Raw genomic sequence first — 23,684 nt, 5'->3', positions numbered from 1 at the left:
TCCAAAAAGATAGGTTTAAGTCCTAACCCCAGTACCTGTGAAAGTGATCTTATTTGGAAATAGGGTCTTTGCAGATGTAATCAAGTTCAGCTGAGGTTATACTCGATTAGGATGGGCCTTAAATCCGATAACTGGTGTCCTTATAAGAGAAAGGAGAGGGATATTTCTGATTACAGTAAAATGTGAGAGGATAGAGATAAATTGAGGCAGGAATTGCTAAGTAAAAGGAACCAGAACTTGATGATTTGGAAAAAAAATCTCAGCTTATCTATACTGCATAGAGAGGCAACACATAGAGGGACGACACAGACACATGCAGAGAAAAAGCAGCCATGTTAACACAGAGGGAGAAATTGGAATGATGCAGCTTCAAGCAAAGGAATGTCAGGATTTGCTGTCAACCACCAGAAAGAAGGATGGAGCAAGAAAAGATTCTTCCCTGGAGCTTTCAAAGCGAGGATAGCCCTATCCACATCTTGATTTTAGATATTTAGCCTCCAGAACTGTAAAAGAATAAATTTCTGTTGTTTTAAATGACCAAGTTTGTGGTAATTTGTTACAGCAGCCCTAGGAAATCATACATGATTTAAATTTATAGCCCAGAGCCGATCGTTGGGTTTGTCTCTCCAGATTAGTTTATCTCTTGAGATTTCAGGCTGGTGGTTTACTCTGCAAATTCAGTTCTTTGAGTAGTCCAAGAAAAGTCATTTATTTTCAGTTTGTCCATATGTCCATTTTTTTTTTTTTGTAAGGTTGGGAATGATGATTGCCGAACTCTTTACATGTCACAGCTGAACCTGAAGGTGTCCCTATTAAGTTACTTTTGATCTATGCTCCTCTTTTTACCCCGTTTAACATTCCTTTCTACCTTTTGACAAATATTGTTGGAAGTTGTGAGTTAGTTTGTTTACTGTGAGACCTCTATCATGGAATACTCTCTTACCCTTTCCACTTTTCACCATATTATATTTATTCTTCAAGGCTTAGGTCAGAATGTCAGCTACTCCATGAAACCTCAGGTTTACCCTCTCTGTTTAGTTAGAACAAATCTTTCCATCATCTTTGTTTGTGAAGCACTTTGAACGTTCCTTGATTATAGTGCTCATCAAATTATATTATAGATACATCTTCATTCAAAAATGAATATCCTTAGCATCTTTTTCCTATTTTATATTCTTATCTCAATTATAACTGGACAATTATATTTTAATTTGTTTAATATTTGTTTTTACTTTAGAATATTTTCATAAGTGAAAGAGATGTGTTTTTATTGCTCAACACTTTATTCACTTATTGGACAAATATTTTTGAGTGCTTACTAAGTGCCAGGCATTAGACAAGGAACTAGGGGTATTAGTAATAAGAAAAATGTGTTCCCAGCCCTCTTACATCGAGCAGTGGAGGAAAATACACACACACACACACACACACACACACACACACACACATATAATGATTATATAAATAGTAATAAAAACCATGAAAGAAAGAAATGGGATGTTGGAATTAAGACTCATTGTATGTGTTAGGGGCTAGTCAGGATAGACTCTTCTTCAGAGATGACAGTTAGATTAAGATCTGAATATGACAAGGGAACAAGATATCAGAAGGGAGTAGAATTGTGTCCAGCTTCCTAGACTGAGAAATCCTATGTGTGGCACTAAGGTAGAAAAGAATTTGAATTTTTTTATACTGTGAACCCTTGAGTCAACAACTCTACCCCTTATCTTTGTGTTTACATATAACAGCACATAGCAGGAGAGGCTGCCTTGAGGGAAGGAAGAAGCATTGATTGTTAGTTGCCTAGTAGCTGTCAAACACTGGACTCACATGTTACTTAATTTAATTCTACAACAGTCTTGAAAGGCATAATCATTTCTAAAGTAGAAGAGGAAACAGAGTCTCAGGAGAGACAGGTGTCTAATCCCAGGCCATAGAACTAGTAAGTGGGAGAAGCAGGATACGAACCCAGCAGTATGTATTACCAAATTTCTTATCCTATTCACCATATTATGTTGCTCCCTAACAACAAATGACTGTTGAGTAATGAATAAATTAAGGCTGGAAAACCTGCTGAATATGGGCATTTAAATCACCATTATACTATAGCAGATGTAGAATTTTACCTTAAAGATCGCTGATTGGATATTTTAAGTTATCTAAATGTTATGTGAATGTATTATTCTATCTTGGTTTTGTAATACTCTGCTTATTGCTATGACAACCATTTGTAATGAATGAGTGTTTATCAAGCTTAGGGTGGTCAGAAGCTCAGGTTTTCAATCTAGGTATTTCTATCTTAGAAGCAAGAGTGAGACTGTCAACCAGTGGACAACCATTAAGCAGTGGGGTTTATAACCTAAACCAATATAAGAATGTATAGCATTCAATGAACAAAACGAAACGTGTTTGGGGAGAAGTTTGGAGACATTTTATACTCAATGGATTCTAAAATGTAAGACCCTTTGTACCTATAGCCTCTGCAGCGGAGAACCTTCTGTTCACCAGCATGGAAAATTATGTTTCATATGAAGTGATGGCAGAAGCATCTGTTTCTGTCATTTTGACTGCACATCAACTTCATTTCACATATGCAGATGATGTAAGCTGTTAAAAAAAGAGCAGTGTAATTGACTTTGCATTAAGGATTGTAAAATTTGTTATTCTCCTAGACCTTGAATTAACCCGTGGGTAAGCTTTGAGTGCAATTCATGGCCAGAGACTTGGGGATATTTGATCACTTTAGGGAAGGCCAAAGCCAGGTTACAGGTGTATAGAAAGATGGCAACTAGAGTTTTGATGTCAAATGGGGGAGATGATTAATTTAGTGGACAGAGCCATGAGATAGGATCAGAAAATCTGGTTCCAAGTATTAGTACACCCTGAACAGTTGTGTGACCCTGGGTAAGCTGCTTTTATTCCTCACAGAGTGAGAGGTGTGAGGGGCTTAACCACCTAGTGCAGGGCATCCCAGTTAGTGAAAAGTCGCCTACTGATGACATGTGTGATGATTTCAAGTAGTATAATGGCATAGCATTGAATTACTTTGAATCTCATAAGTAAAAATGGTTTTCACTTTTTTAGTTTTCTCTTGATTGTTTTGATTTACTCAGGAGGAGAAACTCTCAGTTTGGTGCTGGTGAGTTCTTATCACTTCTCCAATACCTTGTAATCTTTTTTAACAGAGGAAGGTCCACATTCAGAGTCTTTGACTAGAATAATAGCTAACTGAAATGCCATAAATACTATTTTGTTTTCAATATATCCATTTTCTGATTACCTTCTATGTGTCAAATGCTACTGCTAATTAGTTATTTTCATTTTCTAATTTAAATGAAAAAAATTTTCATTTAAAATATAGCCATTTAAGTAACAAAGACATTCAATTTAAATAAAACAATGTCAATAAACAGTTATAAAGGTGGTTTATAAGCACGGTAATTATCATTCGTTCATTCAACAAGTATTGAGTATCCACTAGTGCCAGTCTGCATTCTAGACAATGGAGGATAGTGTTAGGATAGATACTTTCTCCTTTAGCAACTATACAACTTAGCAGGAAAAACAAATAATAAAAAAATGAATGAGTATAAAACATATCATACTGTAATAAATTCTATGAAAACAAGTAAGTGGGCTGGGGGATAGAGAGTGAAAGTTTGTGTGTGTGTGCTATTTTAGATAAAAGACACTCAGGAAGGAACTTTTTAAAGAGAACTGGGATAAATTGAGATAGCAATATTTGCAAAGGTCTTAGAGGAGGTGATTATAGGTAGAAGAAGCAACAGCTATAAAGACCTAGGGCAGAATAAGCTTGGTGGGCTGGAGAGACGGCAAGAAAGCCGCGTGGCTAGACAGGAGTGAATATGGCAGAAAATGTAGAGAGATGAAGCAAAGAAAGAGGAAGAGTGATATCATGCAAGGCCTTGTTGGCCATGGTAAGCAGTTTGCATTTTATTCTGAGTGTGATTGGGAAGTCATTGGCGACCTTTGAGTCAGGGTGTGCTGAGATCTACTTTGTTCAAGGAAAATTCTTCCTGACAATGGTTAAAGATGATAAGAAAGGCTTTATTCAAGAGGAGACTTCTGCAAGGGGGATTTTGCAGTCAGGGAGAGAGATGGGGCTCCACTCCCGATACAATATGGACAAGTATGGATGTGTAGCCAAGGAGCTGGGCATGGGGGTCAGTAGGTAGAAAATTCCTAAGAGGAAACATCAGGGGTAAAGGGTGTTCTGGCCAAACTGCTTTGACAGGATTCTTGCTGAAGGCTGGCCAGAGCGGTAAGATATCAAGGGTCATCAGAACCAAAGGTGGGGGGTGAGGAATTTGATTAGATATTGAGGGTGGGAGAGTCTCACTAAACTGATCCAGCAGGTTTCTTGCTAAAACTGGACTTAGCAGGCCAAGGACAGAGCCTAAGTTTGGGGCCTAGTGGAGAAGAGGGGTGGGAGGAGCTGACTCAAGTTTGGTCAAGGAGAGAGTCCTTGTGAGCTTTATAATTCAGAAATGCCACTTTGGAAGTTTTATGGAGAACTGGATGTGGTGGGACACCTACTGAAGCGAGGAGGTGAACAGGAAGTGATTGCAGTTTTCTAGGTGAGAGGTGGTGGTGGCTTGGACTCAGGGCTGATAAGCACAGTTTTGCAGGATGAGGATCAAGTAGGGGCTGAAATACAGCTAGAGCTCTCCTCTCCAAGCCTTGCGCCCTGGCAAGGGTTGTTTTCACCTAGAGGAAGGAGAGCCTTTTCCAATCATTGCAAAGTTCATCTGTTGCCAAGCCATGTGATCACAGGAGGGGCATATTTTTTCTAAATCTCACAGATGCCGCATTTTCTCATCCAATGATATTACTGCCCCAAATGGGTACCTTTAAAAATTTTGTACAATGACAATTTTAGGCCAGTAACATCCTTGCTTCTACTAGGGTTGTGATGATGGAGGTGGTGAGAAGAGAATGAAATCAGGATAAGTGTCAGAAGTTTAATGAATAGGATTTGCTAATAGGTAAGATGTGTAGGTTGGGGAAAAGAGAGAAGTCAAGAAAGTCTCCAATGCTTTTGACCTTGTTGATGGAAGGAGAGGTATTGCCACTTACTGAGATGGGGAAGTGTAAGGGAAGAGAAAATTTGGAGATTTTAAAGAGAGCAAGTTTTGTTAAAGGGTTTTATCTTGGACATGTTAAAAGTGAGATGCCTATTAGACATCCAAGTGGTGATGTTAAATAAGCAGTGTATATGAATCTGGAGTGTAAATGAAATGTTACAAATGGATATAGGTTTAAGCGTATATGTGTAGATGATATTAAAGTTAAATGTGTGTCTAGTGAATTAATGTATGTTGAAAAGAGAAATGGGCCGAGGATAGAGCCTTGGTAGGTAAGAGGTAGGAGAAGGTGAGGTAAGAGAAAGACTCAGAGGAGTGTGGTATTCTAGAAGGCAGGCTAAGCATGTATTTCAAGAAGGACTTTTCTCTCTCAGGAGAGATATAGGTGAGGGAGATTGTGGTACAAACTTGTAGCTGCAAAATAAACGAGTCACTGGTGTGAAATGTACAGTGTGGGGAATATAGTCAATAATTATGTGATATCTTTGCATGGTGACATGGTAACTAGACTTATCACGGTGATCATTTTGAAATGTACAAAAATATCGAGTCACTATGTTGTGTAACAGGAACTAATATAATGTTGTAGGTCAATTATACTTCAAAAACAAGTACACAAACAAAATGCATAATAGAAAAAGAGATCAGATTTGTGGTTACAAGAGGCGAGGGGCCGGGGAGGGGGAATTGTATAAAAGTGGTCAAAAGATACAAACTTTCCGTTATAAGGTAAATAAGTACTAGGGATGTAATGTGCAACATGATAAATAAAATCAACATTGCTGTATGTTATGTATGAAAATTGTTGAGAGTAAATACTGAGTTCTCATCACAAGGAAATTTTTTTTTTACTTCTTTTGTATCTCTAGGAGATGACGGATGTTCACTAAGCTTATTGCGGTACCCATTTCATGACGTATGTAAGTCAAATCATTATGCTGTACACCTGAAACTTATACAGTGCTGTATGTCAGTTATAGCTCAGTAAAACTGGAAGAAAAAAACCCCAAACAAACAAAAAAGAAGGATAGCGTGATCTATAATTTTAAATGCTGCTAATAGATTCAGTCAAATGAGAACTAAGAATTGATTGCTGGATTGGCAGAATGGAGATAATTTGTTACCTTAACACACATTGTTTACTAGTGTGCAAAAAGCAAAGTATCTGATTAGAATGGGTTGAGGAAAAAATTAAAGTGAAAAAAAAAGAATGGAATAACATTTTTGAGCAGCTTTGCCATAAAGGGCATCAGAAAAATGGAGTGGTTGGTGGAAGGCAGTGAGGGATCTGGGTGATGGTGATATCACTATTTATATGCTGATGGGAATAATTCAGTGGGTGAATCATGAAGATGGGCAGGAAACGAGTTTTGAGGGATTTTCCCCCCTATTTTACTATTCCTATATTTGTACATAGAGATCTTGCAATCCAGGAGGTTAAATGAGTTATCCAAAATCACACTACAAGCTAGTAAGCTAAGCTTGCAGATTTCTAGTTCAGAACTACCCTTGCCACCCACATTGCTTGAGTGTGTCTAATCTCTGAGCTAGGGTACTTGGGAAGGTATATAAAATTCAACTTATCTATTTTCATATTTTCTTTAAGAATTTCAAAGATGAGAAAAATTTCAGAAAGCAAGTAATAAATCATACCAAAATTTTGAATAGCTGAATTTTTGGTATAGACATTAATTTTAGTAGCCATACAAGGAAAGAATAGTGATGACTGAGTCATTGGTGGAAAGTATTTCAGGTAAAAAGAAAAACATAAAACGTAGACATTCAAGAATGATTCTAGTATCTTTACAAGGCAGTCAAGTATGCAAATTTGATGAGAACCAGGACAAGGGATGGGTAGCAACTGAAAATGAAGTTGGTAGAGAAGATGATTTCAACCTGTTATTCAAGGATGCTAAGGACCTGGGAGAAGTTTTAACTAATTGTGGTAGAAAATGGGGAGCTACTGAAGATTTCTGAGGGGAGGAGTTGGATGACATCACACTAATTTTATTTGTGGAAAGGGATAGGGGAATCCCTAAAAATCTGAAGGTTTCTAAGTCAGAGCAGGATATGGAGGTGCTAGCAGTAGGAATTAGTGAAGGAGAAAAAGGTCATAGGAGATGTTCAGTTCAGTTTGAATTATGGTCAAATATACAACAAGAAATGGACAAGAGACATTTGGAATCACAAGCTTGGCACTCAGATAAACAGGAGGAATTAAAGTTAGAATTTTATGAGGCTATCACATAAAGTTGTGTTGAATCTATGATTATATAGTACAAGAGTTCTTTGGGGTAATGGAAGAATGGGGACTCAAGACAGAGTTGAGAATATTCACACTCTAATTTCTTTAAGCTTCCATTTCGCCTACTCTGAACTGTGGTTAATATTACTCATCCCACTTACCATATTCACAGTTGTTGTGAGGCTTTCGAGGAATGAGAGATGTGAACATTCTATGAAAAAATGTGTTATTTCAGATGTAGTGTGAAATTGCAATGACAAATGATATAAACATGATCAAATAGGATAACATTTCAAGTTCTCTAAAAAATAATGAGATTGAGAAAAGGTGCAATTATGTATCCGTAAAAGTGGCTTTAATATGCTTAGTTGAGACTGGCTGTTGGATCTTCCTGCACATGAGTTCCCAACTTTCAATTCCAAACTTGAGTTTGAAAATGTGAAACAACTGTTAAAGATGAACATTTAAAAAAAAAAATTCAGATTGAGAGAAAGCAAGTTGTGTAACTGTTGTTTTAAAGAAGTAGCTGGTAGCATATGTCAGGACAATTTGCGGCTATTATCACCTCTTTAAGATACTGAGAAAATTTAATTGCTGACTAATGTAGTTGTGGGTGAAGGTCACCTTTCAAGAACCCAGTGACTGCAGTATGATCCTACTTTAAAAATGCATCTTGCAAAGTTTCATTTGGGAAAGAGCTTTCCTCTGACAACATGTTACATTTTATTTTAAGACACATCAAGTTTGACTATGTAAATACATGTATATGTATATGTGCGTATTTATATACATATATATACATGGTATATATTTGTATAATGGAAGGAATGCCCATCCTTTTTACCCCCTTCTGTTCCCCATCTGCCTACTGAAACCAGTTGTGCGGAAGTGAGGGGAGTTTGGACAATGGTAAAAGGAGAAACAAAAAAATGAAAACTTCAATTTTTTTTCAAGTCATTTGTACTTAGGAGTGGTTATGTGAGGCAGATGTTTATGTTGCATATACATGCTGTTATCTGCTAGTTTGTTAGGCAGAAGTATAGCCTGACTTGGTATGAACAAGACAGTGCATATAGAGGAACTCAGACCACTTGCCCTGTATTGAAATGTAAAAGGTTATCTGCGGGTCTTCCCTGGTGGTGCAGTGGTTGAGAGTCCGCCTGCCGATGCAGGGGACATGGGTTCATGACCCGGTCTGGGAAGATCCCACATGCCGCGGAGCAGCTGGGCTCGTGAGCCATGGCCGCTGAGCCTGCGCGTCCGGAGCCTGTGCTCTGCAACGGGAGAGGCCACAACAGTGAGAGGCCCACGTACCGCAAAACAAAACAAAACAAAACAAAACAAAAAAGGCTATCTGCACTGTGGGCAGGGGAAACTTTTGCAGAGAAATTTACATTTGGGAGAGTATTGTTTTTTGATGAAGTGTATTTGCATGTATGTGTGTATATATACTGTGTTCTGATAGTTGAAAGTGTGAAGGGGCATATCTTTACCTTATATTGATGGTGGACCCTTCAAAATGAATAGGGCCTGGCATGTAGTAGGGACACAGTAAATATTGTATGTTTGGTGTCTTAGTCGATTTGGACTGAGATAACAAATACCATAGCTTGGGTGGCTTATCAGAAATATATTCCTCACAGTTCTGGAGGCTGGAAGTCTAAGATCAGCGTGCCACCATAGTACATGGCATCCTCACAATGGCAGAGAGTAGAGAGAGAGAAAGCAAGCTCCCTTGTGTCTTTTTATACGGGCACTAATCCCATTCGTGAAGACTCCACCCTCATTACTTAATTCCCTCCCAAAGGCCAAACCTAGTACCATCACTAGGGGAGATAGGATTTCCACATGTGATTTTTTTTTAATTAAAATATAGTTGATTTACAATGTTGTGCTAATTTCTGCTATACAACAAAGTGACTCAGTTATACACATATGTACATTCTTTATAAATATTCTTTTCCATTATGGTTTATCGCAGGAGATTTGATATAGTTCCCTGTGCTATACAATAAGACCTTGTCATTTATCCATTCTAAATGTAATAGTTTGCATCTACTGACCCCAAACTCCCAGCCCATCCCTCTCCCCCCGCCCTCCCCCTTGGCAACCACAACACAAACATTCAGTCCATAACATTTGGAGACCTGACTAATGAAAGAACCCAATGTATTAAAAGCCACTGATCAATGCATATATGTGGAATCTGAAAAAAAATGGTATAGACGATCTTGTTTGCAGGGCAGAGATAGAGGCGCAGACGTGGAGAACGGACGTATGATATCAATGGGGAAAGGGGAGGTGGGATGAATTGGGAGATTGGGATTGACATATATACACTATTGATACTATGTACAAAGTGGATGACAAATGAGGACCTGCCGTATGGCACAGGGAACTCTGCTCAATGCTCTGTGGTGACCTAAATGGGAAGGAAATCAAAAAAAGAGGGGATATATGTATACATATAGCTGATTCACTTTGCTATACAGTAGAAACTAACACAACACTGTAAAGCAACTATATTTCAGTAAAAGTTTTTTAAAAAGAAATAAAGGAGGTGTCCTCTTTCTTCTGCAGTTGTAAAGGGGAGAGATTGTGCTGCAACAATATACCCAGTTCGAATAGACTTATTTAAGAAGTTAAATTGAGAACATTTGCAAGAATACCACTTCTATTTTTCCTACAAAACGTGGAAACCTGTGTTAATACTCATAGCTATAATCAATTTGTTCTGTTCTCTGTGAATAGGACTTTGTCCTTGGAAGTGTAATTTGAATAAAGATTGTGTAAGAATGCCTACTTTTTAAGAAATTGTTGCCATGCCAAGTAAAAGCATCCTTCAAAGAGAAATCCGTAATTCTGATTAGTTGTCATACTTGATAATTTCTTTCCCTAATAATAACGGTTTTTTTTGTTATAACAAGTATCTTTTGTTTTTATTTATTTTTTACATATACATATATCTATTATTTTTCAAATTTTTATCCCATTTAGGTTATTAACAGAGTATGAGCGGAGTTCCCTCTGCTGTATAGTGGGTCCTTGTTGGTTATCTATTTTAAATATGGCAGTGTGTATGTGTCAGTCTCAAGCTCCCCATCTATGTCTCCCCCCACCCTTCCTCCCAGTAACCATGGGTTCATTCTCTGAGTCTCTGGGTCTGTTTCTGTTTTGTAAATAAGTTCATTATAGAAATAAATTTACCTATGGAGGCAAAAGACTTGAACTCTGAAAACTATAAGATGCTGATGAAAGAAATTGAAGATGACACAAATGGAAAGATATACCATGTTCTTGGATTGGAAGAATCAATATTTTCAACACAACTATACTACCCAAGGCAATCTACAGATTCAATGCAATTCCTATCTAATTAGCAATGGTATTTTTCACAGAACAAGAACAAAAAATTTTTAAACGTGTATGAAAAAGCAAAAGACTTTGAATAACAAAAGCAATCCTGACAAAGAAAAATGGAGCTGAAGGAACCAGGCTCCCTGACTCCAGACTATACTACAAAGCTACAGTCATCAAAACAATATGGTACTGGCACAAAAACAGAAATATAGATCAATGGAACAGGATAGAAAGCCCAGAAATAAACCCACACCCCTACGGCCAATTAGTCTACGACAAAGGAGGCAAGAATGTACAATGGAGAAAAGACAGTCTCTTCAATAAATGGTGCTGGGGAAAGTGTAGAGCTACATGTAAAAGAATGAAATTAGAACATTCTTTAACACCATACAAAAAATAAACTCAAAATGGATTAAAGACCTAAATGATAAGACTGGATACTATAAAACTCTGAGAGGAAAACATAAGCAGAACACTCTTTGACATAAAGCACAGCAATATCTTTTTCAATCCATCTCCTAGAGTAACGGAAATAAAAACAAAAATAAACAAATAGGACCGAATTAAACTCAAAACTTTTTGCATAACAAAGGAAACCATGAGAATAACGAAAAGACAACCCTCAGAATGGGAGAAAATATTTGCAAATGAAGTGACCAATAGGGATTAATTTACAAACAGCTCATGCAGCTTAGTATCAAAAAAACAAACAACACAATCAGAAAATGGTCAGAAGGCCTAAGTAGTCATTTCTCTGAAGAAGACACACAAATGGCCAAGAGGAACATGAAAAGATGCTCAACATCACTAATTATTAGAGAAATGCAAATCAAAACTACAATGAGATATCACTTCACACCAGTCAGAATGGCCATCATCAAAAAGTCTACAAGCAATAAATGCTGGAGAGGGTGTGGAGAAAAGGGAACCCTCCTACACTGTTGGTGGGAATGTAAATTGATACAACCACTATGGAGAACAGTATGGAGGTTCCTTAAAAAACTAAAAATAGAGCTACCATATGATCCAGCAATCCCACCCCTGGGAATATATCCATAGAAAAACATGGTTCGAAAATGTACATGCACCCCAATGTTCATTGCAGCACTGTTAACAATAGCCAAGACATGGAAGCAAACTAAATGTCCGTGGACAGATGAATGGATAACGAAGATGTTGTACATATATACAATGGAACATTACTCAGCCATTAAAATGAATGAAATAATGCCATTTGCAGCAACATGTATGGACTTGGAGATTATCATACTAAGTGAAGTAAGTCAGACAAAGACAAATATCATGTGACATTGCTTACATGTGAAACCTAAAACAAAAAGATACAAATAATGTTTTAATTGATACCTCTGTGTTCCTAAAGAAAGTATTTGTACAATTGCTCTATCAAATCAGAAAGGGCCATTGATACATTTGTGGACTGGGAAAAAATGTACAACCTAAAAGTTGAGAATTATGTTTAATTTGGTGGATTTTCTGAGGATTTCAAGCCCAGAGGCAGCCTCTCAGATAGTTCTGAGGGACTGCTCTGAAGAGGGAGAGGAAGAGCCAGGATATATAGGAGTTTTGCAACAGAGACCAGGTAGTCGGAACATCAAAAGATTATTGTTAATTAAAGAAAACCAGATATTTCAAGTTAAGGAATTTAGTGCTTTTCTATGTATGGAAGGATGCAAGGGTCTGGGTGAATTGAAATCATTCCTTTGATAGGCACCTTAGTTATCCAGGGCCAGTATCCTGTTCTTTTCCATCCTGAGTTCACTCACGGCTCAACGTTGGGGTTGACCATAGTGGCTTAATGGCTGCAACATCGTTTGTTTACAGATATGGCAGGCAACGTTTTTCATTCATACATTCCACTTCTTCCACATGCATAATGGGGGAAAAGTCAATGAATCTACTAGATTTCTTATCTTTAACAAATATATAGTATTATTTTATTTAAATATTCAATCCAAGAAAGCTTTTTATGCTTAGGATAACATGCTCTGTTTTGGGAGTATGATGGGTTGAAAGGAGACACAGGAGATGAAATTGGAAAAGTATGTCGAGGCTTAATTATGAAAGGCTTTGAATGCCAAAGAGTAAGAAAGTACCTTTATACATGTAATCTCATTTTTAATTTACTCTCTTTGAATAAAATATTAGAAAGTTAAAAAAAAAAAGCCACTGAGATCAACTAGATTCAGAGTGTCAAAACTCTTCCACTAGGGCTTTCCTGGTGACACAGTGGTTGAGAGTCCGCCTGCCGATGCAGGGGACATGGGTTTGTGCCCCGGTCCGGGAAGATCCCACATGCCGTGGAGCGGCTGGGCCCGTGAGCCATGGCTGCTGAGCCTGCGCGTCCGGAACCTGTGCTCCGCAATGGGAGAGGCCACAACAGTGAGAGGCCCACGTACCGCAAAAAAAAAAAAAAAAAAAAAACCTCTTCCACTGTGCAGTGTTTTGCTGGAGCTCTTTGCCCCCTTTTTATAGAAGGAATACTCTTCAGAAAATGTACTAGAATGTGTAATTGTGTTACTGTGAGCCATGGATAGGGGAAGGCAATGGACCCTATGACAAGACTGAGCATTTCTTCAAAATAAGGGTACGGATCTGCATCTTTGAGGATGGAAAGATGAGGAAGGACTTACAGAGAAACAAAGATAGAGACTGTGGATCATCCTTTAAGAGAATCCCTGTAAATATTCAACAGCTAACATTTTATTTAAAATTCTTTCCCTTAGACTCCGCAAAAAATTGTATTGAGTATCCATGTCTAAATTTCTTTTTCTTTACAGTGACTTACTTTAGTTGTCTCTGGAACTTCAGAAAAAACACACAGACTTGTGTTAGTTGTTGGGAATGTATCTGTGGTGGTGATGGGGATGTAGGGAGAGCCCATGGACCATCTAACATGATTAGTTCTACTATCATTTTCTGGCTTTTATGTTTTTGAAGTAAAATGCACCTCAACAGTTAGGAAAAGAAAATCATAAACAGAGTTGTGCAGCAACATGTCAGACAAACTGACTTTCCTAAAACCCTTTGAGTGTTAGGATTTTGGCTTTGACATTAATATTTTGGAGACATAAGGACATTTAATGGCCAATAAAAAGACAAACCCATGGGATTACTTGGCTGATATAATAATTTTATGTACCAACATTAATGACTGGTCTATAGGGTGCCCAGATATTTGGTCAAACATTATACTGGATGTTGCTGTGAGGATTTTTTTTGGGTGAGATTAACATTTAAATCAGTAGACTGAGTAAAGAAAATTGCACTCCATAATGTGAGTGGGCCTCATCTAATCAGTTGAAGGCCTGAATAGAACAAAAAGGCTGACTTTTCCCTGTGCAAGAGAGAATTTTTCCTGCCTGGAAGGAAGAATTTTGAACTTGGGCATTGGCTCCTCTGGTTCTTGGACCTTCAGACTTGGACTGGAACTAAACTACCAGCTCTCCTGGGTCTCCAGCTTGCCAGTTCATCCTACAGATCTTGGGACTTGCCAGCCTCTATCATCACATGAGCCAGTTCCTCAAAATAAATCTCCCTTTGTCTCTATCCTATTGGTTCTGTTTCTCTGGAGAACCTTAACTAATAGGGCTGCCATCATTAGTTGATCTTTTAATATACTTGCTTCCTTCATTAGTGAGTTTTCTAAAAACGCTGTATTTACTGTTTCTCTACAAAGTACATTCCAAGTAGTTTGCTAGCTGCAGAACATTCAGTAGATGACACTACAGACATTGCCTCTGCTTCTGTTGACGCTCACAGACTAATTAGGAAGCTCACAGCAGAGGCACACCTTGGAGATACTGGAGGATCAGATGCAGACCACTGCAGTAAAGCAAGTTTTGCAGTAAAACAAGTCACACATTTTTTGGTTTTCCAATGAAAATAAAAGCTAAGTTTACACTATACTGTAGTCTACTAAGTGTGCAATACCATTGTCTAATAAAACAATGTACATACCTTAATTAAAAAAATACTTTATTGCTTCAAAATGCTAACCATCATCTGTGCCTAGATGTTGATAGCTGCTGACTGATCTGGGTGGTGGTTGCTAAGGCTGGGGTGGCTGTGGCAGTTTCTTAAAATAAGACAACAATGAAGTTTGCCACATCGATTGATTCTTCCTTTCATGAAGTAGAACTTCTTTCAAAATTGGAGTCAGCCCTCTCAATCCCTGCCACTGTTTTTTGGGGTTTTTTTTTTGTGGTACGCGGGCCTCTCACTGTTGTGGCCTCTCCCGTTGCGGAGCACAGGCTCCGGACACGCAGGCTCAGCGGCCATGGCTCACGGGCCCAGCCGCTCCGCGGCATGTGGGATCTTCCCGGACCGGGGCACGAACCCGTGTCCCCTGCATCGGCAGGCGGACTCTCAACCACTGCGCCACCAGGGAAGCCCTGCTGCCACTGTTTTATCAGCTAAGTTTATGTAATGTTCTAAATCCTCTGTTGTCATTTCAACAATCTTCAGAGTATCTTCACCAGGAGTAGATTCCATCTAAAGAAACCACTGCCTTTGTTCATCCATAAGAAGCAACTCTTCATCTGTTTAAGTTTTATCATGAGATTGCAGCAATTCAGTCATATCTTCAGGCTCCACTTCTAATTCTAGTTCTCTTGCTGTTTCCACCACACCTGTAGTTATTTTCTCCACTGTCTTGAACCCCTCAAAATCATCCATGGGGGTTGAAATCAACTACTTCCAAACTCCTGCTAATATTGATACTTTGACCTCTTCCCATGAATCATGAATGTTCTTAATGGCATCGAGAATGTTGAATCCTTTCTAGAAGGTTTTCAATTTACTTTGCCCACATCCATCTGAGGAATCACTATCTATGACAGCTATAGCCTTATGAAATGCATTTCTTTTTTTTTAAGATTTTTTTGATGTGGACCATCTTAAAAGTCTTTACTGAATTTGTTACAGTATTGCTTCTGTTTTATGTTTTGGTTTTTTGGCATGTGCTGTGAGGCATGTGGGATCTTAGCTCCCTGACCCGGGATCGAACCCACACCCCCTGCATTGGAAGGCAAAGTCTCAACCACTGGACTGCCAGGGAAGTCCCATGAAATGCATTTCTTAACATTGAAATTCTTGTACTTTGAAATTACTCCTTGATCCACAGGCTGCAGAGTGGGTGTTATGTTAGCAGGCATGAAAACATTAATCTTGTACACCTCCATCAGAGCTCTTGGGTGACCAGGTGCATTGTCAATGAGCAGTAATAATTTGAAAGGAATCTTTTTTTCTGAGCAACAGGTCTCAACAGTGGCTGAAAATATTCAGTAAACCATGTTGTAAACAGGTGTGCAGTCATCCAGGCTTTGTTGTTCCATTTATAGGCAGGATAGATTTAGCATAATTCCTAAGGGCCCTAGGATTTTTGGAATGGTAAGTGAGCATTGGTTTCAACTTAAAGTCACCAGCTGCATTAGCCCCTAACAAGAGAGTCAGCCTGCCCTTTCGACCTTTGAAGCCAGGCATTGACTTGTCCCCTCTAGCTGTGAAAGTCCCAGATGGCATCTTCTACTATAAGGCTGTTTCATCTACATTGAAAATCTGTTGTTTAACGTAGCCACCTTCGTTAATGATCTTAGCTAGATCTGCATAACTTGCTGTGGTTTCTACCATGAGCACTTGCTGTTTCACCTTGTACTTTTATGTTGTGGAAATGGTTCCTTTGCTTAAAGCTCATGAACCAACCTCTGCTAGCTTCAGACTTTTCTTCTGCAGCTTCCTACCTCCTCTCAGACTTCATAGAATTGAAGAGAGTTAGGGCCTTGCTTTGGATTAGACTTTGGCTTTGGGGAATGTTGCGGTTGGTTTGATCTTCTCTCCAGACCACTAAAACTTTCTCCATATTGGCAACAAATCTGTTTCACTTTTTAAAAATCATCTCTGTGTTCACTGGAGTAGCACCTTTAATTTCCTTCAAGAACATTTCCTTTGCATTCACAACTTAGCCAACTTGTTTGGCACAAGAGGACCAGCTTTCAGCCTGTCTCAGCTTTTGACATGCCTTCCTCAATAAGCTTAATCATTTCTAGCTTTTGATTTAAAGTGAGTGAGAGATGTATGGCTCTTCCTTTCACTTGAACACTTAGAGGCCATTGTAGGGTTATTAATTAGCCTTATTTCAATATTGTTGTGTGTCAGGGAATAGGGAGGCCTGAGGAGAGGGAGAGATGGGGGAACGGCTGGTTGGTGGAGCTGTCAGAACACACACAACGTTTATCTATTAAGTTCATGGTCTTATATGGGTGAGGTTTGTAGCAATCCAAAACAATGTTGATGTTACAATAGTAACATCAAAGATCACTGATCACAGATCACCATAACAAATATAATAATAATAATATAATATAATATGGTATAATATAATATTAATGAAAAAGTTTGAAACAGAGGGAGAATTACCAAAATGTGACACAGACATGAAGTGGGCAAACGCCGTTGGAAAAATGGTGCTAATAGACTTGCTTAACACAGAGTTGCCACAAACCTTCAATTTGTAAAACATGCAATATCTGCAAAGCTCAATAAAGCAAAGTACAATAAAACGCTGTATGCCTGTACACAAAAATTGTATAAAGAATCTTATATTTACAGTACGGGAAAAGGAGAAGGAAACTAAGCTCATACTTATCCTGGTCCAGAACATGGAGAGAGCTTCCCAGAGGCAGTGGCATTTAAATTAGGTCTTAAGAGATGAGTAGAAGTTACTCTGTAAAGGTGCTTGAGGGTTAAGGTGGAAAAAGAGTGTTTGCAAAGGCCCTGCACTCAGGTGGGTCTTTGCATATTTAAGGCACTGGTATATCTGGAGTTTAAGAAAGGAGAGGAAAAGTGTTAATTGAAAGGGACCAGGTTGTTCTGGACCTATAGACTGCATTAAGAATTTGAGATTAGATTCTAAGAGCAAAGGTAAACCATGTAAAGCCTTTACTCAGGAATGTGACACTATGAAACACCATTGAAACACCTTGAAAGAAAAAAGAAATCACTGTGGTAGCACTATGGAAAATGGATGATGGGAGGACAAAGATGACTGTCAAAAGGAAGACCATTTCAGGTGACAGACACAGTTGTCCAGACAAGGTAGGACCGTTACTTAAACTTGGATGTTGTCAGGGAAAATAGAAGGAAGTAGATACTAGCATGATCTACTCAGTCAAGGAAAATTGAAGTGAAGAAGATTTTGCAGGATGATCAAGGTTCTGCATTAGAGGGGATACAGTTAGGTGGCTGAGATATTCACATTGAAATGTTAGGTAGGCAGGTGGAGCTTAGAAGATAAACATTTGGAGTCATCAGGGTTTATAAATTAATTGAAGTCATGTGACTGGACAAGTTTTCTAAGGGCAGAAGGACTATAGAAGGGAGAGAAAAGAGGACCCAGGATTGAACCCAAGGGCCTCCCAACACTGTCAGTTTAAGAATGCTGGAGCGTGTTTTAAACAGGTGCACTGGCTCTGTCCAAAGCAGGAGCTTTTCTGGATTTGTAACTTGGAATAATTAGCAATGTTTGATTAGAACCCTAACACAAAGTGACCACTGATGACCTTCCCCTCTCTCTGTGCCCTTCACCTTAAGCTTCCTTCTCTTCCTCCGTATTGCAACCTCATCTTATCACCCACTTTTCTGCCCCTAGATCAGGATAAACACTTCTTCCTTACTCTCCAGGCAGGTGTTAGATTATCTGACTTTAGTCAACCTCTCCCTGCTCCGCAATTTAGCACACATCTTCAACGTTTGCTGAATTTTATCTAGGCCGGATAAGTCCCCAAGGCACCTTTAGAAACAAGTGGGAGGTGTTCAAAGCTCTTAACTAGGATGCAGTTTCATTTGCTGATTTTTGGTCCTGGAGTTGAGTCAGGATCCCGAAGGAGAGAAGTGCTAACCCTTTCAGGACCCGCAAGTCAATGCAATCTATGAAATATCCATGAACATAACTTTAAAAGTAGTTCAGTGCATTCTCACACAATATAAAAGTACATTTTCCAAGGGAAACAGAATTAAGCCTGTTTCTTACCACAATCAGAGTCCTATTATCAAGGTGAAAGCTGAATTTAAAATACAGGGATTTTTAGATATAGTAACCCTGAGAAATTTTTTATTTTAAACCTTTCTGTTTCTCACCCTTCTGGCCCTGAAGATAACCTTCAGAATGTAAATTGATGGACTTCCCTGGTTGCACAGTGGTTAAGAATCCGCCTGCCAAGGCAGGGGACATGGGTTCCATCCTTGGTCTGGGAAGATCCCACATGCCGCGGAGCAACTATTGAGCCTGTGCTCTAGAGCCCACGAACCACAACTACTGAGCCTGCGCTGTAGAGTCTTCGAGGCACAGCTCCTGAAGCCCACGCGCCTAGAGCCCGTTCTCTGCAACAAGAGAAGCCACCACAATGAGAAACCCGCGTATTGCAACGAAGAGTAGCCCCTGCTCACTGCAACTAGAGAAAGCCCACGCGCAGCAACGAAGACCCAACGCAGCCAAAAATAAAACAAATAAATTAATTAATTTTAAAAAAAAGAAAATGAATGTAGGTTGATGCAGCAAGGTTTGGAGCCCAGAACCAAAAATTCTGATGCAATATCTCAAAAAATGTTGCAGCTTCTTTTTTCTATACCAACTACTAAGAACTTAAGATGTAATATCAGTTAGGTTTTGTTAGACATTTACTCAGTACTTGCCTTGAGATTTTAAAGCTCCTCTACCAGTTAAAAAACACTGCATAGCCTGTTTTACAAATGCCTCTTTTTTTCTGGCATTTGACTAAAGGTTTCAGAGGGCAATATATCTTACACACTTCAGCTACATAAAACAGAGTAAAGAGCTGTATAGTTCTACATCCTAGAAGGAATAATGGACTTGTAGGAATTTTTAGGTTCAATTCTATTTACAAGTAATTATTTAAGACCTAATATGTGCCAAGATCTGAATTAAGGATGAAAAGGTAAGACAAAATCACTACCCTCAAGGGGCTCACTGTCCAGTGAGGGTGAGTAGGACAGATATGGAAAAATAATCACCATATATATTATAAAAGCTATATAATATATAAGCTCAGATGTAGGAATGGCCCTACTTTATTTATTACGTGATTATTTTTTACATAATGAATTCTTTCTCAACAATGGCTACCAAATTGACTGCATATTTTTTTGTGTAGGTACCATCTTTTTTTTTTTTATTAAACTTTATTTATTTATCTTGGCCATGCCACGCGGCAGGTGGGATCTTAGTTCCCTGGCCAGGGGTTGAACCCATGCCCCCTGCGGTGGAAGCGCAGAGTCTTAACCACTGGACCACCAGGGAAGACCCTGTAGGTACCATCTTAAGTGCTTTACACACTTTATCTCAGTTAATCCCCACAACAACTCATAAGGTAGGTACCCATTTTATAGATGAGGAAACAGGCTGAGGGGAGTTAAGCAATTGGCTTCTCCACAGCCAATAAGTGGAGAAGGAGGAGTTCAACCTCTACTCTGTCTGATTTTACACTCCCTGCCTTAACTACTTTGCAAAAGTAGTTTTCCCCAGAAAGATGAATGTCTATATGGGACCTGGTAGATGTAAATTCCAGACGGACAATCCCAGAAATCTCAGGGAACTGGATATAATGCATTTTCTGGGGAATTCTTAGGAATTTTTCTTTTTTACTTCATGCACTAGAGATTTCACATCAACAGGCTTATTATGAGCACAACTAATCACCCTAAACTGAAAAAGTTAAGGAAAGATTTAAGATTTAAAAGAGGTATTATTTCATTGTATTCTATTGATAGCTACCCACCCCATGTAGGAATATAAACTTCTATATACACAGTCATAAAAACAAATAGAAAACATTTGGTAGATTTTCTATTGCTGGATGTTCTAAGTGTTGCTATATAAATCAGTTTTGTTTTTCCCTCTTCTGGAAGGTACTGTTGAAAATAGCATTGGGCTTTTCTTGGTGCTGGTTAATTTTAAGTGGAATATTGAAAAGTAACATACACCAGAATCACACATTTCTGGGTGGTTGATTCAATTTACTCAAATCTAATGGGAAAAATGTGTTAGTTTCCTTTTTTTTTTTTAATTTCAACAGACTCAGAGCAAAGGAAAATATAGCTAAAATGATAAAAAATAACCCTTCTTTTACTGTCAGTGAATTTTTAGAAGCTGAGACATAATACATACTGTATTGCTGTTTTTGAAACCACATATTTATTTAAATAGATATTATCTACTGTTTTAGTATTAACTCCAATATGAATTTTAAATATATATCAATATTAATATTTTAATATTAGAGATTGTTAAATCTGGTGGGAGTCAAAAGTTCATTACTTTTATTATCCCTTAAAACTCCAACCTCTACCGAATAAAACCATTATTACATAATTCATAATATTAAGCATTTTTAGTAACCTTGCTTTAAGATAGATGAACGAAATCCTTATTTTAGTCATAGATGATCTCATTCTTTATCATTTTCCTTAAATGAAAACTTGGTTTTGACATGACAAATAGAATGAAATTCTCATTATTAGAGTATTACTTTCTTATTTATTTCCACTTGTGTAATTCTCATATAGTTGGTGTAAAATTCAGAGTTAAATTTTGTATCAAATTGCATTAAAGATGTCAATAATTTCCTCTTTGCCTCCACAACTACCTTCAAGGATCCTGCCCAGCACCTAGCTCCAGAATGAGAGCTCCTTTGAACTATGTAGTCTTCATTTTCAACACCCCCACTACTATTCCTACTTCAGACAACTCATCTAGGGGGCCCACAATGGATCTCTGACCTCTGCTGGCCCATCAGATCTGAACTAGAGAACTGAGATTTTTGTGGGCAGCAGAGCTAGAAGTCCCTGTGCATTCTGTTGTTAAGTTCTCTATTTCTGGATGGCCTAGATGAGGCCATATGTAAACCTTGGAATAAATAATGTAAGTGACAAGCTGATTTATAGTGAAAAAGACATACAAATGCACAAAGACATATCTTATATAAAAGACATATCCTATCTTCTACCCAGTAGACCCTGCCCCAACACTCCCATACACATATGTAGTTGCCTGACAACCTTCAGTTTTTTTGGAGACCCTGCTGTAATTCTTACAGTGAGATTGCTTGAGAATGAAATAAAACCAATTTTTACTTGAACTATACTGATGAGTGCCTTGTAATCAAGTGGACCCTGTGTAAGACAGACACAAAATGGTTCTTTATCTTTAGTCTTGAATGAGAGAGGATGCTATATCAACCAAACCAAAGAGTGTTTGCTATGTACTTAAAGCTAGTAAACTCTATGTAGTAGATATATGTTTTTTTTCTCCTTTCCAGTTTCCTTCTCATAATTGCCATTCTTTTGATAATCACACTATGATTTTCCCTTGGGCAAGTATCTCTTATCAGTTCTTTTCTTTTTTAAAAAAATATATTAAAGTATAGTTGACTTACAGTGTTGTAGGTTAGTTAGTTTCTGGTGAACAGCAAAGTGATTCATATATATATATATATATATATATATATATATATAATATTCTTTTCTGTTATGGTTTATTACAGGATATTGAATATAGTTCCCTGTGCTACACAGAACTTGTTTATTTTTTATATAGTAGTTTGTATCTATTAATCCAAAACTCCTAATTTATCCCTCCCCCTACCCCCTTTCCCCTTTGGTAACCATAAGTTTGTTTTCTATGTCTGCGAGTCTGTTTCTGTTTTGTAAATGAGTTCATTTGCATTATTTTTTTAGATTCCACAAATAAGTGATATCATATGGTATTTGTCTTTCTCTAGCTGACTTACTTTACTTAGTATGAAAATCTCTAGGTCCATCCATGTTGCTGCAAATGGCACTATTTCATTCTTTTTTATGACTAAATAGTATTCCATTGTACCACATCTGTCCACATCTATCCATTCATCTGTCAGGACACAGGAGGTGTCCACCAGGAAATGTGCTGTGTGGTGTCATCTGTCACCCATTGTGTGGGCTCACAAAGTACACTGTTGTTGGCACTGTCCTTGGACCTGCCTCAACTGTGGGAATGCTGGCAATCAGCCCAGGTGTCCCTCAGGTGCTGTGCTCAGAAAGCCACCAGTGCAGGTCCCCTGAAGTCAAGCACTGGGACCTGCTGTAGTCATGTGTAGTCACGTACCTGGCCCCGCAGTGGTAGTTATGATATCAGCCCAGATCCTGGCCCCGCCTCTGTGAGCCTGTGCCCACAAACCCTGCAGCTACTGATGCCAGACCCTCCCCAGACATGGGAGCAACAGTAATTGGCTTGGCTGTCCCTCAGATGCAGAGCTTACATAGCCACCGGTGGCAGCAGTGTAAACCCGTGGATCTCAGAGCTGCTGTGCTCAGATTTCAGCCCTGTTTCCTAAGTCGCTCAGCCCCTGAGATTGGCTCAAATTTCAGCCCCGCCTTCATGTACAGGCAACCCCTGGTGCTTGCACACTCCCAGAGCTCACAGAGGCAGAGCCGTGCCGTCTGTGAGCATGTGAGGAATGAGGCTGCTATGGTGGGGCACCGCTCCTCCCTTCGCCTGTGAGTTAACAACAGGGCTTCTATGGTGCACCCAGGTTCTGTCCTGCATATACCCCTGGTTGTGGGTTGGCCCACACTCCCTCCCCTTCAGGCTATCCCCACTCAGCCAACCACAGTCCTCTCCCCAGGTCTGTCCGCTGAAGTCCAATTTTCAGTACCCAGCCCACACGTGCTCTAGCAGATGCATTTCTTGGGCTTGGGAGTGCAGTGAGGTGGCCAGGACAGGCTGTGCTGGTCTTTCTCTGTTCTGCCTGCCACAATCCAGCTGCTGCACTCTTCTCTGAGCCTCTGAAGCTCCCTTTCTGTCCTGTCTGATCTCCCAGCTGGTGAAGGGGGTTCCCAGGGTAAGGGAACCTTTCCTCTTTCATAGCTCTCTCCCAGGGGGCAAAAGTCCCATCGCGATTCCT

The 23,684-nt window shown here is 38.9% G+C and overlaps 1 protein-coding gene across 3 annotated transcripts in view; it reads left to right on the top strand.

Annotated features, from left to right (window-relative positions):
• Window positions 1-23,684, top strand: part of LOC309805471 (uncharacterized protein) — a 142,990-nt gene that overhangs the window by 71,764 nt on the left and 47,542 nt on the right. For 2 of the 3 annotated variants that reach the window (XM_082623375.1, XM_082623373.1), the window contains exon 2: window positions 5,975-6,025. In XM_082623375.1, the coding sequence (XP_082479501.1) occupies window positions 6,017-6,025 (9 nt within the window). In that variant the 5' untranslated portion in view covers window positions 5,975-6,016. Of the gene's footprint in view, window positions 1-5,916; window positions 6,026-23,684 lie in introns of those variants that run through there. The other variant, XM_082623374.1, reaches the window with a different exon arrangement.

This window comes from Mesoplodon mirus (assembly GCF_964341445.2).
Source record: "Mesoplodon mirus genome assembly, chromosome: 5".
Classification (NCBI taxonomy): Eukaryota; Metazoa; Chordata; class Mammalia; order Artiodactyla; family Ziphiidae; genus Mesoplodon; species Mesoplodon mirus.
Note: the sequence above shows the minus strand (reverse complement) of the source record. Positions and strands in the feature narration are given on the sequence as shown.